Source organism: Vombatus ursinus, unplaced genomic scaffold (genome assembly GCF_900497805.2).
Source record: "Vombatus ursinus unplaced genomic scaffold, bare-nosed wombat genome assembly UNPS02001419.1, whole genome shotgun sequence".
Classification (NCBI taxonomy): domain Eukaryota; kingdom Metazoa; phylum Chordata; class Mammalia; order Diprotodontia; family Vombatidae; genus Vombatus; species Vombatus ursinus.
In genome coordinates this window covers 24,221,918-24,238,925 of record NW_020941197.1, presented here as the reverse complement: position 1 = coordinate 24,238,925, position 17,008 = coordinate 24,221,918, and the positions used below count along the sequence as shown (strand labels likewise).

At 38.2% G+C, this 17,008-nt stretch overlaps 1 protein-coding gene across 2 annotated transcripts in view; it reads right to left on the bottom strand.

Moving 5' to 3' along the window:
- The window catches only part of TIGIT (T cell immunoreceptor with Ig and ITIM domains), a 30,778-nt gene extending 15,179 nt beyond the window's left edge, over positions 1–15,599 (bottom strand). The window contains exon 1 of one of the 2 annotated variants that reach the window (XM_027868595.1): positions 15,362–15,599. In XM_027868595.1, the coding sequence (XP_027724396.1) occupies positions 15,362–15,410 (49 nt within the window). In that variant the 5' untranslated portion in view covers positions 15,411–15,599. The remainder of the gene's footprint in view (positions 1–15,361) is intronic. The other variant, XM_027868602.1, reaches the window with a different exon arrangement.
- Between the last annotated feature and the right edge of the window lie 1,409 nt (positions 15,600–17,008).

Below are 17,008 nucleotides of genomic sequence, written 5' to 3'. Positions count from 1 at the left end.
CCAATTATAAATTATAATATGCAGTTGGATGGTCAGGGCATAGAACTAGTCCATCACTACACGTGTCTTGGATAGACACTGCAAATTGACAATGATCTGGAACCAAAATTGAGTTAAATGAAAATAGCAAGATAGATTATGCTTGGGAAATCACAGAGCACTTTCAATGACCCAAGCTTCTCACTGGTTTTGCATCTTTTTAAAATAATAATAATAAAGATGGCAAATTATATGTTTGACAAACAAGCATATCACTAGGATGAAAAATAATATATTTTTAAAAATCAAGACCTTAAATTACACCAATAAAACTATTTAAAGTATCCTTATGAATAATAGAAAAAAGGATTGTAAATTATAAGAAATTAATTATTAAAAATGAAAGATGCATTTTACTCATCCACCAAAAAAAAGAAATATAAATACAAGGAATCATGGGAAAGCCTATAAGAAGTGACAGAAAGCAAAGTTAGCAGAAAGAAAACTGAAAAAAAATTTATGAAAATTATACATAAAGAAGAAATTCAAGCCAAAGGTAATATAGGGGTGGGGAATCTTCAGCCTCAAGGGCACAGGTGGCCCTCTAGGTCCTCAAGTCCCTCTGTGACTGTCAAAAGGCCACACTTGAGGACCTAGAGGGCTACATGTGGCCTCGAGGCTGCAGGTTCCCCACCCCTGAAGTAGAATCTCAAAGAGATATGTAAAGAGACAGAAAGAAACACAATTTTTGTTTTCTTTTAATAAGTTAGATTTTTATACTGTTACGTGATAAGGACTTTATATAAGATAACCTGATCTAATGTCAAGGTCACAACACAAAATAAGTTTTCATAAATGTAATAGAAAGAAAATAAATCATGGTTTTAGTTTAAAATGTGCGTTCTGATTAATGCAAAAGAGAAAGGAGGTAAAATAGAATCATTTTAAATGACTTAGTCATTTTTAAATGATGATTTTTTCCCAAGAAAGTGGGGAAGGAAAGCATTTGACAAGGTCAAAAGTGAAAATCTTATCACTATAATAAAAAAAGGGAATAAGCTTCAGGAAAACAAGAATTAGTAGACTTTAAATTGGATGTTTATTGAGTCTGTTAAATGGCTTTTGTAGAAACTGTTAGAGAAAATGAATAGAATTTTCACTGAAACAATATCAAAAACAAAAATGGAAGAGGGAAATAAAAATGAACATTTATAACAATAAATACAGACGGTCTGAATTGCATAATGCAGTGGAAAAACTACTAGATTTGGAATCAAAGGACCTTAGATCAAGCCCCAGTCCTTTCACTTGAGACTTGTCTGACCCTGGACAAGTCATTTACTTCTCAAGACTTCAATTTGCTATTCTCTAAAATGGGCAGTTAGAGCAGATGACCTGTAAAGTCCCTTCCAGCCCTTGATCAATGATTTTATGACCTCTTGAGGTTTTTTTAAATTCAATCTTATTTTATTTTCAGGTTCACATTCTCTCCCTGGCCCTCACGTACTCCCCCACTTGAGAAAACCAGAAAAACAAAACCCATTAAAAACATGTAAATTCAAGTAAAACAAATTCCCACCTTGTTGATAAAAAAAAATACCTCAGGCTTCACTGAGTCCTTGGCCTCTCCAATCTGGAGGTGGGCAGTATGTTTCATTTACGTCATTGTTGTTCAGTCATTTCATTTCTGTCTGACTCTTTGGGACCCCATGTGGGTTTTTCTTGGTGAAGATACTGGAATGGTTCACCATTTCCTTCTCCAGCTCATTTTACAGATGAGGAAACTGAGACACACAGGGTTAAGTGACTTGCCCAGGGTCATACAGCTAGCAAGTGTCTGAGTTCAGATTTGAACTCAGGTCCTATTGATTCCAGGACTGACACTCTATCCACTGCACCACCTACCTGCCTTCTTTATGCCCATTTATGACCTCCTATTAAAAGGAAAAGAGTTGCATTTCAAAATGGATTTTTAAATGGTTAATTTTTCAAATAATTTATTTTTTTAAATAATATGCTGGCTCTAAAAATAAATTTAATGCAAAAAGGCAGATTGACTAAAATTAAGAGCTTAGTCAAGATGATTATACAGTTGCTTCTATGCTTTGATCTGGGATCTTTGAGAAGGGTTTACTCCTTCCAAAAGTACATACTCTAGGGGTGGGGAACTTGCAGACTCAAGGCCACATGTGGCCTTCTAGGTCCTTGGAGGTGGCCTTATGACTGAGTCCAAGTTTTGCAGAACAAATCCTTTTATTAAAAAGGGATTTGTTCTGTGAAGTTTGGATTCAAAGGGCTGCACTTGAGGACCCAGAAGGTCACATGTGGCCTCCAAGCTTCAGGTTCCCCATCCTTGCAACCCTTCCACTCCTTCTCATCCAGTGCTACTCTTATCTGTATCCCTCCAATGGGGTTTCACACGCTAGTGCCCTTCCTCTAGAATCCTTGATATAGTGTGCAAAACAATGGAGCCCTTGGCCTATGCATCAGCTGTCTGTAACTCTTACCATGTGACTGGCCGACCTCGGCAAAGCATACATCTCTGTTTGACAACATCCTTCACACTACTTCTCCTGTTTAATTTTTCATTAGCGATGTATTGCAGCTTGCTTGTTCCCATCATGCATCTCTCCATTGCCCTCTAGGTAACCCTCAACTTTAATTCTTCAGAGACTATGGTATTGCATGATTCGCAGCAATTTAAAAAAAGCAGGAGTGACAGTAATGATAACACCTAAGGTTGAATTCTACCCAGACGTCAAAAGAGAGACAGACAAGGGTATTATGCAATAGTGAAAGGAAGAATAAATAATGAATATATAACAATTTTTAACTTATATGCTCCAAACAATTCAACAGTTAAATTCATAAAAGAAAGGTTAACAGTAACAGAAGAAGAACTATACAAAGATATAATAATAGTAGGGGACTTCAACAGTCAATTGTCAGAATGACAATGTAGTAAAAAGATTGACACTAAGGAAATGGAAGATCTGACAGGCTTATTAAGTGTTAAAAAAAAGCTAGAAATAACAGGCGTATGGAGATAATTAAATGGTAGAAGCAGGGAGTACACATGCTTATTGAGTATACGTTGAACTCTAACAAAATTTGGTAATGTACTTATGTTCATAGCCCAGTGGTATCGTTACAAGAGCAGTATATCTGGAGTCAAAAGACTGGGTTTGAATCCTGGCTCTGCTGCTTATTCTGTGAGTAACCTTAAGAAAGTCATTTAGTCTACCTCTGCCTCAGTTTCCTCATCTGTAAAATAATGGGGTTAGATTATATAGCTTCTAAGGTCTCTTCTAAATTTAGAATCCTATGATGCATGACCCCTTATGTTATGGCCTAGTTCTTCTTGTTGTTGTTGTTCGGTCATTTCAGTCATGTCTGACTCTTTGTGACCCCATTTGGGGCTTCTTGGCAAAGATGCTAGAGTGGTTTTCCATTTCCTTCTCCAGCTCATTTTACAGGTGAGGAAACTGAGGCAATCAGGGTTAAGTGATTTGCCCAGAGTCACAGAGGTAGTAAGTGTCAGAAACCAGATTTGAACTCAGGTGTTCCTGACTCAAGGCCCAACACACTAACTACTGTGCCACCAGGCTGCCGCCTCTTATGACCTAGATCTTTGATAAATTGAAAAAGGCAAAAATTATACATGCTGTATTTCCTATCGTAATAAATAAAATTTAAAAATAAACAACTTGAGTAACAGTTACAAAGTTGCATGGAAATTCTAAAAATCTATTAAATATTAGATTGTAGAAATGCCAGGAAAAAGATAAATGAGTATTTAACAATAACAATAATACCACATATCAAGACCTATGGGATGTACCAAAGCTGAATGTTATTAGAAGTAAGTTTGTAGCATCAAATGCTAACACTAATAAAAGAAAAAAAGCAAAATTAAGTGAACTGTCTGAACTTAAAAACCCTAGAAAAGGAATAAAGCAATAAGCCCAAAGAAGTTATAAAAAGAGAGAAGATATTAAAAGCAGAAACAAATAGAATAGAAAATGTAAAACTAATACTCCAATAGCTTCGTGATGACATTGATACAAGCCCAACCATGCCAACTCATTCAATGTCATTTTTTAAAATATATATGTATTTTCCCACCAATTACATGTTAAAACATTTTTTAACATTTTTTAAAATTTTGAGTTCCAAATCCTCCCCCTCCCTCCCTTACCTCCCCCATCCTTGAGATGGTGAGCAATCAGATGTAGATTATACATGTGCAATCATGTAAAACATTTCCATATTAACATCTTGTACAAGAAAACTCAAATAAAAGAAAAAGAATGAAAGAGACAAAGTGAAAAATAGCATACTTCAGTCTATATTCAAACAATGTCAGTTCTTTCTCTGGAGGCAGATAACATGCTTCATCATTAGTCCTTTAGGATTGTTTGGATTATTGTATTGCTGAGAATACCTAAGTCATTCACAGTTCTTCATTGAACAATATTGCTATTACTGTATACATTTTCCTGGTTCTGTTCACTTCACTTTGCATCAATTCTTGTAAGTCTTTCCAGGTTTTTCTGAAATCATCCTGCTTATCATTTCTTATAGCACAACAATATTCCATTACAATCACAAACCACAGCTTGTTTAGCCATTCCCCAATTGATGGACATCCCTTTGATTTCCAATTCTTAGCCACCACAGAAAGAGCTGCTATAAATATTTTTGTCCTTTGGGATCTCATAGGTCCTTTCCCCCTTTTTCAAATGTCTTTGGGATATAGACCTAACAGTGGTATTGCTGGATCAAAGGGTATGCACAGTTTTATAGCCTTTTGGGCATAGTTCCAAATTATCTCCAGAATGATTAGATCAGTTCACAACTCCACCAACAGTGCATTAGTGTCCCAGTTTTCCTGCATCCCCTCCAACATTTATCATTTCTTTTTTTTTGTCATATTAATCAATCTGATAGGTGTGAAGTGGTTCCTCGGAATTGTTTTAATTTGCACTTGTCTAATCAATAGTGATTTAAAACATTTTTTCATAATACTACACATAACCTTGATTTCTTTGAAAACTGCCTGTTTATTTGCTTTGACCATTTATCAATAGGGGAATGACATGTATTTTTATAAATTAGACTCAGTTCTCTATATATTTGAGAAATGAAGGCTTTATGAGAGATACTTGTTGCAAAAATTTCCCCCCAATTTTTTGCTTTCTTTATAATTTTAGTTTCATTGGTTTTGTTTGCTCAAAAACTTTTTAATTTTATATAATCAAAATAATCTTTTTTTTATTTTGTAACGCTCTCTATCTCTTGTTTGGTCATAAATTCTTCCCTTATCCATGTATCTGACAGATAAACTATTCCATGCTCTCCTAATTTGCTCATGGTATCCCCCCTTTATGCGTAAATCATGTACCCATTTTGATTTTATCTTGGTACATGGTGTGAGATGTTGATCTATACCTAGTTTCTGCCATACTGTTTTCCAGTTTTCCCAGCAGTTATTGTGAGATAACGAGTCTTTGTTTCAAAAGCTTGAATCTTTGGGTTTATCATATACCAGATTACTATGGTCATTTATTATAATGTAATTTGTACCTAATCTGTTCCACTGATCCATCACTCTATTTCTTAGCCAGTACCAGATTGTGTTGATAATTATGACTTTATAATGCAGTTTGAGATCTGGTACAGCTAGACCACCTTCCTTCACATTTATTTTCATTGATTCTCTTGATATTCTTGAACTTTTTCCTTCCAGATGAATTTGTTATTATTTCTTCTAGTTCTATAAAATAATTTTTGATAGTTTGATTGGTATGGCACTGAATAAATATATTTAGATAGAATTGTTATTTTTATTATATTGGCTCAGCCTACCCATGAGCAATTAATATTTTTCCAATTGTTTAGATCTGACTTTATTTGTGTGAAAAGTGTTTTGTAGTTGTGTTCATATAGTTCCTGGGTTTGTCTTGGCAGGTAGACTCTCAAGTATTTTATATTGTTTACAGTTATTTTAAAAGGAATTTTTCTTTGTGTCTCTTGCTGCTGGACTTTGTTGGTCATATAAAGAAATGCTGATGCTTTGTATGGGTTTATGCATTTCAAAATGGATTTCTATCCACTGTGTCAGTTGTGTGTCATACTATGGGGTAATGAGCATTTTTCATCCATTTAGTTTTTGCGAAATTGATTGTTAGGCTGAATTCATTTGAGTAAATATGTATTGGGAATGTCATTTACATTTTAGGGCTTGATGTAACAAGCTCAATATCATCCACAAACAGAAGCATTTGGAGGAGCCCATCATCTATAGGGCATAGGAGGTCAACTCTTCCATTTGGATCTTCTCTGGACTCTAGACATGTCTTATGACAATGATGAATACCTTTGAGAAGAATGCATCTCCTTGTTTTATGCCTTAAATAACAATAATTAGACAGTCTTTGGTCAGAATTACCTCAAGTTGTATTTAATCAAGGAATCTTGTATCATACTTACATATAAATGAGAAACTCCTTGGAGAATATCTGTTAAGGTTGAATTCTACTCTATTGAATCAAATAAACATATTGGGATCTCATAGTCTCTGTACCTTTCAATTAAGTGTCTGGCTGTAAAGGTATAGTCTTCTCAAGAAAATCATTGGTATCATATTTTCATCAATATGTGGATATCAAAATATTTGATAAAAATGTAGTTGTTGTTCAGTCACGTCCAACTCTTCATGATCCCATTTGGGGTCTTCTTGGCAAAGATACTTGAGTGGTTTGCCATTTCCTTCTCCAGCTCATTTTACAGATGAGGAAACTATGTTAAATGACTTGCCCCTGGATCACACCGCTAGTAAGTGTCTGAGGCCAGATGGCACTCTATCCCCTGTGCCACCTTGCTGCCCTGGATGTGGTAGTACACACCTGTAATTCTTGCTACTGGGGAGGCTGAGGCTAATGGATTGCTCAAGCACAGGAGCTCTGAACTGCAGTAGGTTATGACAATCAAGTTTCCCCAACCTGATTTCCTCAACCAATATGATGAGCCCCCAGGAAGGAAAGGAGAAAAGAAGGCAGGAAGGAAGGAAGGAAATAAAGAAAGGAAATTATCTCATTGGAGACTGGGACATGGATTATTATTCCCATTTTACAGTTGAGGGAATTGAGGCAAACAAAGGTTAAGTGACTTGCCTGGAGTCACACAGCTAGGAAGCATCTGAGACTAGATTTAAACTCAGTTTCTCGTGACTCCAGGCCTAGAGTTCTACCCACTGTGGCACCTAGGAGCCTCACAGGTTGTCCTTTATGAGGGCACATGTCCCAGGTCTTCTTCACTTTGAGGCTGGCTCTGTTTTCTCTACTCCATAGTGCCTGTCAGCTTTGATATGCTGATAAGAAACAAAAACGGGGGAAAAGATGCATCATTTAACATTAGAAGTGCCTTGAAGAATCAAAGATCAGTTGGTGTGGTGCTTTTTTTTTTTTAATCCACAAGGCAAAGAAAATAGAGATAGCAGGATGAAATATTTAAAGTAAAATTATAATATTTGGGGAACTTTTAATATTAACATAGTTAAAACTATCAACAGGGTAAAAAATAAACTTAGATCTGAACTTCACTTCATGTATCACATGAAATTGCAGCTGAATTATAGACAAATAAATATAAAATATAAAGTAAAAAGAAGCATAGATAAGGTAGGATAATAAAATAATGTATGTATCTCAACTGTGGAGGGTGAGGAAAGCTTTTTATCTATTAAACAAAATAAGTTTCTCTAATCTTCCTCAGACACTAGTTGTATCACTCTGGGCAAGTCACTTAACTTCTCTTTGCCTCCATTTCCTCATCTATAAAATGGGGGTAATATTAGCATCCACTTTGCAGGGTTGTTTTTGACCTTCAAATGGAATAATGTTTGTAAAATCATTTAGCATAGTGCCTGACACACAGTCGGCTCAATATAAATGTTTATTCCTTTTCCTTCCTCTGTACAATGACAAAAAAAGTAAATAATGAAAAGAAAAAGAAAAATATGCTACTGGAAAAATATGTATGTCCAATATTGATATTGAAAACAGTATCTAAAATTTGATTTTAAAAATAATATTCAAAAATGGTCAGCAAATATGAACCATTTACAAAAAAGGAAACACAAATCACACATTCTATAAAATGTTCAGCCTGACTAATAATTAAAGAACTCCAAATTGAAGCAACTTTAAGAAGCTACCTTATATCCATTGAGGTGGCAGAAAATAGTCCAAAATTGAATGCAAACTCCAGGTTACTAGGGCTTTAGAGGAACAAGGACTCTCATACTATGCTGGTGAGATGAAAATTGCGAAATCTTTTTAAAAAGCAATCTGACCCTAAACCCCAAGTACTTTGTGGTTTATAAAGTGTGCTCCTCACAACAGTTACAAGATGTAAATGTCTTAAGTATTATCTACATTTTGCAGAGAATATAAATGGAAAAACTGAGGCTGTGAGATCTGTGGTTACATGCCCGTGTTCACCCAATTAGTGTCAGAGCTGAGGCACCGTGGGTCTTCTGACTTTAAACTCAATACTCTTTCCATTACCCCACATTGCCTCTCTAAGCATGTCCCTGCATAAACATAATACTAAGTATAGTCTTGAAAGTGCATTCAAGATAAAAATAGTCATATTTGAGCTCACAAAGAAGGTAGAAAGGATCATTTCCCTCTCGGGGGAAGCAGAGGAGGCTACATTGAAGAAAGAGGTGGTATCTGGGCTTGGACCAGAAGATGTTACAGTATTTAAATTGACTGCCAGGATGAGGCCTTCACCATTTTCATAATATCACTCCTCCTGCTCAAAATCACTATATTTTATACCCTATTATCTAAAATTCTCTGCCTATTTAAGGTCCTCTTCTAATCTGGTCCCATCTGATTTACCCATGAGGACATGTTCCAGGTCCCTGCTGAAGACCATGGCTTTCCTGGAATTACAGATTACAGCCTCAGACACATAACACTCACTAACCATGTGACTCTGGGCCAGTTACTTAACCCCAATTGCCTCACCAAAAAAGAAAAAAAAGAATTATAGATTATAATTATAACCATGCCAATCAGTAAAAACTGTCTTGAAAGCACATTCCCTCTACCAGTTTGGTGCCCTCAGGGAGCTGAAGCCTAAGGTTCTGCCCTGCACTCTGATCCTACAGCCTCAAACTGCTGCCACCATTTAAGCATGTAGTGACTGACTCCTCTGATTTATAGGGCAGATACCCCTAGAGGTGGCTCCTCCAGGGTTCAAGGTAGTTGTTGCAGCCACAAATGCTTAAAATCTATCTCACGAGCTTTATTGAAAGCACCTATTCGGGTGTTTACCTTTAATAGTCAGCCAGAGGACACAATTCAAAGCAAAGGGACTTAATGAAAGACATATATAATAGTCAGAAAAATAGCAATTAAACATTTCCCAACAAACTTGTGAGAAACATTTTGTTGTCATTCAGTCATTTCAGTGATGTCTGACTCTTTGTGACCCCTTGTGGGGTTTTCTTGGCAAAAGTACTGGAGTGGTTTGCCATTTCCTTCTCTAGCTCATTTAACACATGAGGAAACCAAGGCAAGCAGAGTTAAGTGACTTGCTCAAGGTCACAACCCATCCATGAATCAACAATAGTTGTAGGGGGGAAAAAAACCCTCTTTACTCTTTTTTTAATGGAGTGACATATCCTGTTTCTGCCAGCCTGATCCATGGAGTCTTTCATTTCCATCACGACAGTCTCAGCCCCAAGAATAAGCTCTTTAGAATAAGAAATTGCAGAGCTGGAAACTAAGGGGATGACCATTGATTGGGGAATGACTGAGCAAATGATGGAATGTGATTGTAGGGGAATACAACAGTGTTGTGAGAAATGACAAAAGGGACAGTTTCAGAGAAACCTGAGAAGATTTGTACAAACAGATACAGTGAAGTGAGCAGAACCAAGAGAACAATTGATACAATAACAACATTGTAAAGATGAACAATTCTGAAAGACTTTAAAATACTGATCAGTGCAATGACCAGCCACAAGTCCAAAGGGCTGATAAGGATGCTATTACTCGCCTACTGACAGAGAGGTGAGTAACTCAAAAGACAGAATGAGATAATTTTGGACATGGCCTAGGAGAAATTTGTTTTGCTTGACTATATATGCTTATTAGAAGAGCTTTGCTTTGTTTTTCAATATTGAAAGGAATAGGTAGAAATGAGAGAAAATTAGCTTATTTGAAAAAATGTAAAATTTTGAAAAGAATGTATGTTTTTGAGGTCAAGGACTGTCATTGTTTTTGTATTTGTGTCCCCAACACTTATTAGCACAGGTGCTTGGCACATAACAATTATTTAATAAATAAAGAAAAAATTATTTAATAAATGCTTTTTACTTTAAAAATAACAAGAAGCATGGGGGCAGCTAGGTGGTGCAGTGGATAGAGCTCCAGCCTTGGAGTCAGGAGGACTTGAGTTCAAATCCAGCCTCACACACATGATACTTACTAGCTATGTGACCCTGGGCAAGTCACTTAACCCCAACTGCCTCACCAAAAAGCAAAAAACAAAAAAAAAAACAAAACAAGAAGCAGGGACACTCTTAGGTAAGTAATTAATACACAGTCTCCAATATGTCTTTTCTTTGAACTCCACTTCCTGGTTCTCTGAGATTGGGTACTAGTCATTTTGTAAACCAGAATTCTGCACATGCTTATACGGACATATACGGAAAGGAACTCTTTTATTTCTGTCTTCATATCCCCGTCATTTGGACTAATGTTTGGCATATTAGTCGATGCTTAATGAATGTTTATTGATTCGTTGATCCAAAGTCAGGGGAGTCAGCATGGACTCAAGCAGAATATACTCTTAAGGGAAGCAGCAGGCAACAATGATATGATGGCTTATCTTCTGCAATTTGGACCCATCTCATGTCTCCCAACCTTTGCACTGGTCTAGAATGTTGTCCATGTTTAGCTCCAGCTCTTAGAGTCCTCATCTTTAAAATGCAACTCCGGCTCACTAAATACTAATGTCCCCCTCCTAAACTACTTTGTATTTATCTACTTTGTATACATGTGCATTTATTCACTGTATATTTATGCTATATATACACATATGGGCAGCTAGGTGATGCAGTGTATAGAGTGCTGCACCTGGAGTCAGGAAGACTCCTCTTCCCGAGTTTAAATCCAGCCTCAGACATTTGCTAGCTGACCCTTGACAAGTGACTTAACCCTGTTTGCCTTCATTTCCTCATCTGTAAAATGAGCTAGAGAAGGAAATGGCGAACTACTCCAGTACCTCTGCCAAGAAAACCCCAATTGGGGTCATGACTGAAAATGACTATACAACAAAACATACATATATGTATACATATACATATATATATATGCTTGTTATCTCTCCCTCTTGTCCCACCTTCCCATTAGAATGTAAGTTCTTTGGGAGTAGAGATTGTTTTTTGCTTTGTATTTTAATTCCTCAGAACCTATGGCAGTGCCTGGAACACATAGAAGGCACTTAAAATGCTTGTTGTTAATGTTAAAAAGTTGCCCAAGAGATTCCTTTTTTTTTTTTTTTTTTTTTGGTGAGGCAATCAGGGTTAAGTAACTTGCCCAAGGTCACACAGCTAGTAAGTGTCAGGTATCTGAGGGCCAGATTTGAACTCAGGTCTTCCTGGCTCTAAGGCCAGAGCTTTATCCACTGCACTACCTAGCTGCCTCAAGAGCTACCTTTTAAGGTAAGGGCTAGCTTTGCCCCTTCTTTGCCTCACTGTATTAGGATTGCTATGGCCACTATGTTATCTCCAGCCTGGAATGCTTCTCTTCCACTCCACCCCCTCTTCTCTTTACTTGTAGACATCATACCTTTCCTTCAGGGCCCCAATTCTTTTCTGATGACATCAGGTCCCAGCAATCTCTTGCTTCTCTAATTCCGTGCTCCTTTTGTCTATATGCTTTTATTGCTTAAGTCCCCCTTAGTGGGCAGGTCTCTTTTCTCCCAGGAAAAAGCCATTTAGATGGGAAAAGATTCTCTAGTATAGGAGACCTTAAGGACCCTTCCTCCTTTCCATAGAGGTCTTGGGAGGAATAGGACAATGAGGGTGGAATTGTTGGGAAGTGCCTTGTTTTAATTTTCTGATTACAAGGAGGAGATGAAACTGTCTTATTGATGATTATGAATTGACCTGGAAAAAGGGGATCCCTTAATTAACTCGGTAGCAATCCTAAATCCTTAGATGAAGGCAAAGGAGAGTCATTCCTGCAGAAGAGGTGGGGTAGCTTCTTAGCAGAGACTTCTAAGGGGCAGAAATTAGGTGTTATTGCTGCCCTCCCCCAACAAGGTGTTCTCAAGGAGGGGGAAATTTTGGCTGGTGGTTCAGGGAGCACTGAGTGGTACAGTGAGAGCTTCTGTATCTCCTCAGACCCTTGGCAAGTTGCTTTCTGACCACTTAGCCACTTTATGATGTGATGCTATACCATTATGAAAAATTAGTGACTTCCAGAAGTGTCCTCATCTTTGCTGTGTCTTTGATGTTCCTGGTGCAACCTATACTCATCTGTCAAACTGATCTTCCTAAAACAGAAGTCTGACCATATCGCCACCACCTCCTATTCAATAAACTCCAGCAGCTTCCTTTTACCTCCAGGATCAAATATAAAACTGCCTGTTTGGATTTAAAAGCCTTTCATAATTTATCCTTTTCCTACCTTTCAATTTTCTTACACCTTATCCCTATCCACATGCGCCATGACCCAGTAACACTGGCCTCCTTGCTGTTCCTCACTCCATCTCTGGACGCTGAGTATTTTCACTAACTGTTCCCCATGCCTGGAACTCTCTCCCTGTTCATCTCCACTTCCTGGCTTTCCTGGCTTTCTTCAGATTTCAACTGAAGTTCCATCTTGTGCAAGAACCTTCTCCCCTTCCTCCTGAACCATAATGCTTTCCCCCTGAATTTATTCCAAATTTACCCTGTATATATCTTGTTTATATATGTAGTTGTTTGCATGTTGTCTCCCCCAATAAGACTATGAACTGTTAAGAAAAGAGACTTTTTATTTGTGGTTTGTCTTTTTTTTTTTTGAACCTTTCTTTTTATCATCAGCATTTAGCACCATGCCTGGTATGTAGTAGGCACTTAATAAATGCTAAATAACTGACCGGTGCTGCCCCTACTCATTGTCATAGCCTTCAATCACTGTGAACTACAAAAATTTGGTAACCTACCACCACACTAATCATTAAGATTTGGTTCTTCCAAAGGGGAAAAGTAAAGTCTATGATTTCTGGTCTTCATTCTTTTCTACATTTGGTTACTACTTCAGGGACTGTCACATTTATTTTAATAGGTTGTTTTTAACAGGTCACTTAAATATATATATATATATATATATATACACACATATATACACATACACATATACATATATACATCTACATACATATATGTATGTGTGTGTGTGTGTGTGTGTGTGTGTGTATTTGTTCTGCTTTTGCTATTTTTTAGTTTAGGTTTTTTCCTCTTACTTTTCTTCCAGTATTGCCTATGCCAGGCTCCTCACATCTCTGAGATTAGGGCTGTCTGGTAACCTCCCTAAAGCCGTTTATATACTAGAAGATCTTTCAGAAGACTGTTAAGACCCTGCCATCAAAGGGTAGGGTTTAATAGGATCAATACCTATCAAAGCTCTTTCTCCTCTCCACCCCCCCAGGTAATTTAGACTTGATTGGCCTGGGCGCTAAAGTTGAAGCCAAATTGTGATTCAGGGTCTTTCAGACTAGATGGAACATAGTGAATCACGACCCCCTGCCCTAACCTGCTGACCACATCCCTTTTTCTAAATGACGACGAGGGTGGGCTTGGGAAATCTTCATCTCTCCAAGCTAAGTGTTATATCCCTGTTGACTATCCTTCCTATGCTAGGCTAAATACATGTTTTGTTAACTGTTGAATGGCCTTTGAGTGTTTCATTTCAGTATCAGATCAAATTTCTGGGGAACCAGCCTGAGTCACCTGCAGTGTTGATGCCAGCTCACATCTACCATGCATGCGTCTCTCTATTGCCCTCTACCTAATATTCATTCCTGATTTTTTCAGAGCCCATTGTGTCCCATATCTCACAGCCATACAACACCACTGGTAGAATACTGGTACTAAAAAGATGCACCTTTGTTTTGGAGAAGAGTTTGAGATAATTAAAGGAGTTTTGCAATTTCCTGAAGGTTACTCAGCCCTCTGTCTTCCTGAGTAATCCTGGGTCTAATGCTCTTATGCATAATAATTTCTTATTCACTAATTGTTTTGTGTGCTATACTAATTGTTATATGACTTCTTTTCCCAATTAAACTGAAAAGTTCCTGCAGGTATTAGTATCATAAGATTTAGCATTACATGGAATCTCAGAGATCAACTGGCCCAAAGTATCTTAGCCTTTGTGTGTGTGTGTGTGTGTGTCTTTCTGTCTGTCTGTCTGTTGTGGCCTCCTTCAGAATGTTTTTAAATGCATAAGATTAAAAACATAGGATTACAAATAAAACTAGTTATATTGAAATTTATCCACATTTTTTTTAAAGTTCATGGATCTCAAGTTAAACCTCTTCAAGTCCAACCCCCTCATTTTGTAGATGAGGAAACTGAGGTTTTACTTGCCTAGGGTCACGCAACAGAAGAGTCAAATTTCAAGCCCAGGTCCTCCAATTCCATATTCATTGTTCTTTACATCTTGCCATCTCTGACCCTATTATATGGTTGTTGTTGTTGTTGTTGTTGTTCATTCGTTTCAGTTATGTCTGACTCTTCATGTCCCCTTCTGGGGTTTTCTTGGCAAAGATACTGGAGGGCTCTCCAGATCATTTTACAACTGAGGAAACTGAGGCAAATAGGGTTAAGTGACTTGCCTAGGGCCACACAGCTAGTAAGTATCTGAGTCCCAGATTTGAACTCAGGTCTTCCTAACTCCAGGTCTAGCATTCCATACACTGCACTACCTCTCTGCCCTGACCTGATTATAGTTCTTCATAATTCAAGGGACCCTAACACAGAGAGAGAGAGAGAGAGTCCCAGAGTCCCAGAGAGGTCATAGGATGATAGACATAAAGGTCAGCTAGCCTAACCCCCCTGATTTTACACATGAGGAAAGAGAGACCTAGAGAGGTCAAAGGATCATAGTGCTAGAGCGAAAAGGGACTGCAGCTGTTATCTAATCCAACCCCCTTATTCTACAGATGAGGAAACTGAGACCCAAGGAGGATAAGTGACTCTCCCAACATCATGCAGGCTGGACAGTGACAGAGCTGGTATTCAAAACCCAGGTCCTTGGACTTTAAATCCAGAGATCCTTCCACTGCATGAAGCCGCCTCCTTGTCTAGTCTTACCTGAGGTGGGAAGGAGAGCTTGCCAGAGGAGAAGGAGCCACCAATTCATTCAGCTGCTGGAGGAGGACCAGAGGAAGCAGAGCTGGGTCAGTCAAAAGAGCTGACCAGCTTTCAGATAAATAAGCAAAACTGAACCTACCAGGAGATGTCAGTTGTGGGGCAAAAGAAAAAAAATGTAAATGTCAATTTAAGCAAAAACATTGTGGGTGGCAGGAGAGTGGGGGGAACAGGTTCTCTTAGCAAGTACACAGGCAAGGTAAGATGAGCCTCAGCAAAGACCACAGCACGTCAACAGAAAAGACCACAAAGGGAAACATCTAACAATGTGGTTAAAGTCAGGTGGCCTTGAATTGTTATTAGTCAATTCACCGCTACTTCAGGCTGCATTTATTTATCTGTTCTCATCTAAAGAATCAAAGGTGTTTGACATGCAAGGTCTCTGTATGACCCGAGATGGTGAATTCAGCAGCCTTGGGAAATTTTCCATATATATTCCCCCATCTCATCCAGCTTAAAAAAAAAAAAAATGTGCAAAGTTAAGGAAAATTAAACTTTGAACAGTTCATGGGAAAGGTTCTGTGGAATGCTAGCAGGCAAATAAATAAGAAACATGTATGATGGGGAACTGGTGAGGCTTAGCGGGGAAAGGAAAGAGAATAAGCATTTATAGAGAGCCTACTATGTGCCAGGTACTGTACTAAGCACCTTCTACACATCCTATTTCATTTGATCCTTACAACAGCCCTGCAAGATAAGTGCTACTATTATCATCATTTTACAGTTGAGAAAACTGAGGCAAACAGAGGTTGAGTGATTTGCCCAGGGTCACATAGCTAGAATCTGAGGCCACATTTGAACTCAGGTCTTCTTGACTCCAGACCCAGTGCTCCATCCACTGTGCTAGCAGATGCCTTCAAGCAGGGTGCTATGCATCTTGGATAAATGTGATATATATTTTTCCCCCTTCACTAGAGGTACCAATTTTCTAACCTTCTTCCAGACCTCTATGCAGCTCCTACAGGGAGGGAAATCAAAGAAAGGGGAGAGAAAAAAAGGGACAGTGTTTCTAGCATGGTCCAGCAGAAAGAGCACAAGACTTAAGAATGAGAAGGTATGGGTTAGACTAGAGGATCAGCTCAGCCCCTTATTTCATCCGGCCTTTCAGCTACCCCACAGGCTAACTTGAACAGAGGGGCTGTCAGACCTATAACTGCATGGGGAACTTGAAGGTGAAGGTTAGAGATTGGACAACAATGGTGACCAGTTGCCAGAGCATAGCGCCTACTCCTGGGCTCTGAGTTTCATTTAGCGATATCCTCTTTTCACTGGACAGGAGCTTCAGTGACCAAAAGGTTGTAGAGACAGAATAGGGCTCCGGGTCCTGGAACCAGAAATCAACATCCTGCTGACCTTTTTAAACATTTAACTATCACCATAAGCTGCTTTCTATTTGAGTCAACCTATAATGAGTATCTATGTCCTTCCTCTGATTTTGTTGTTGTTATTGTGGTTTAGTCACTTTTCAAAAACCCCTTTTGGGGTTTACTTGGCAAAGATACTGGAGTGGTTTGCCATTTCCTTCTCCAGCTCATTTTATAGAGGAGGAAATTTGAAGCAAACAGGGTTAAGTGACTTGCCCAGGGATAC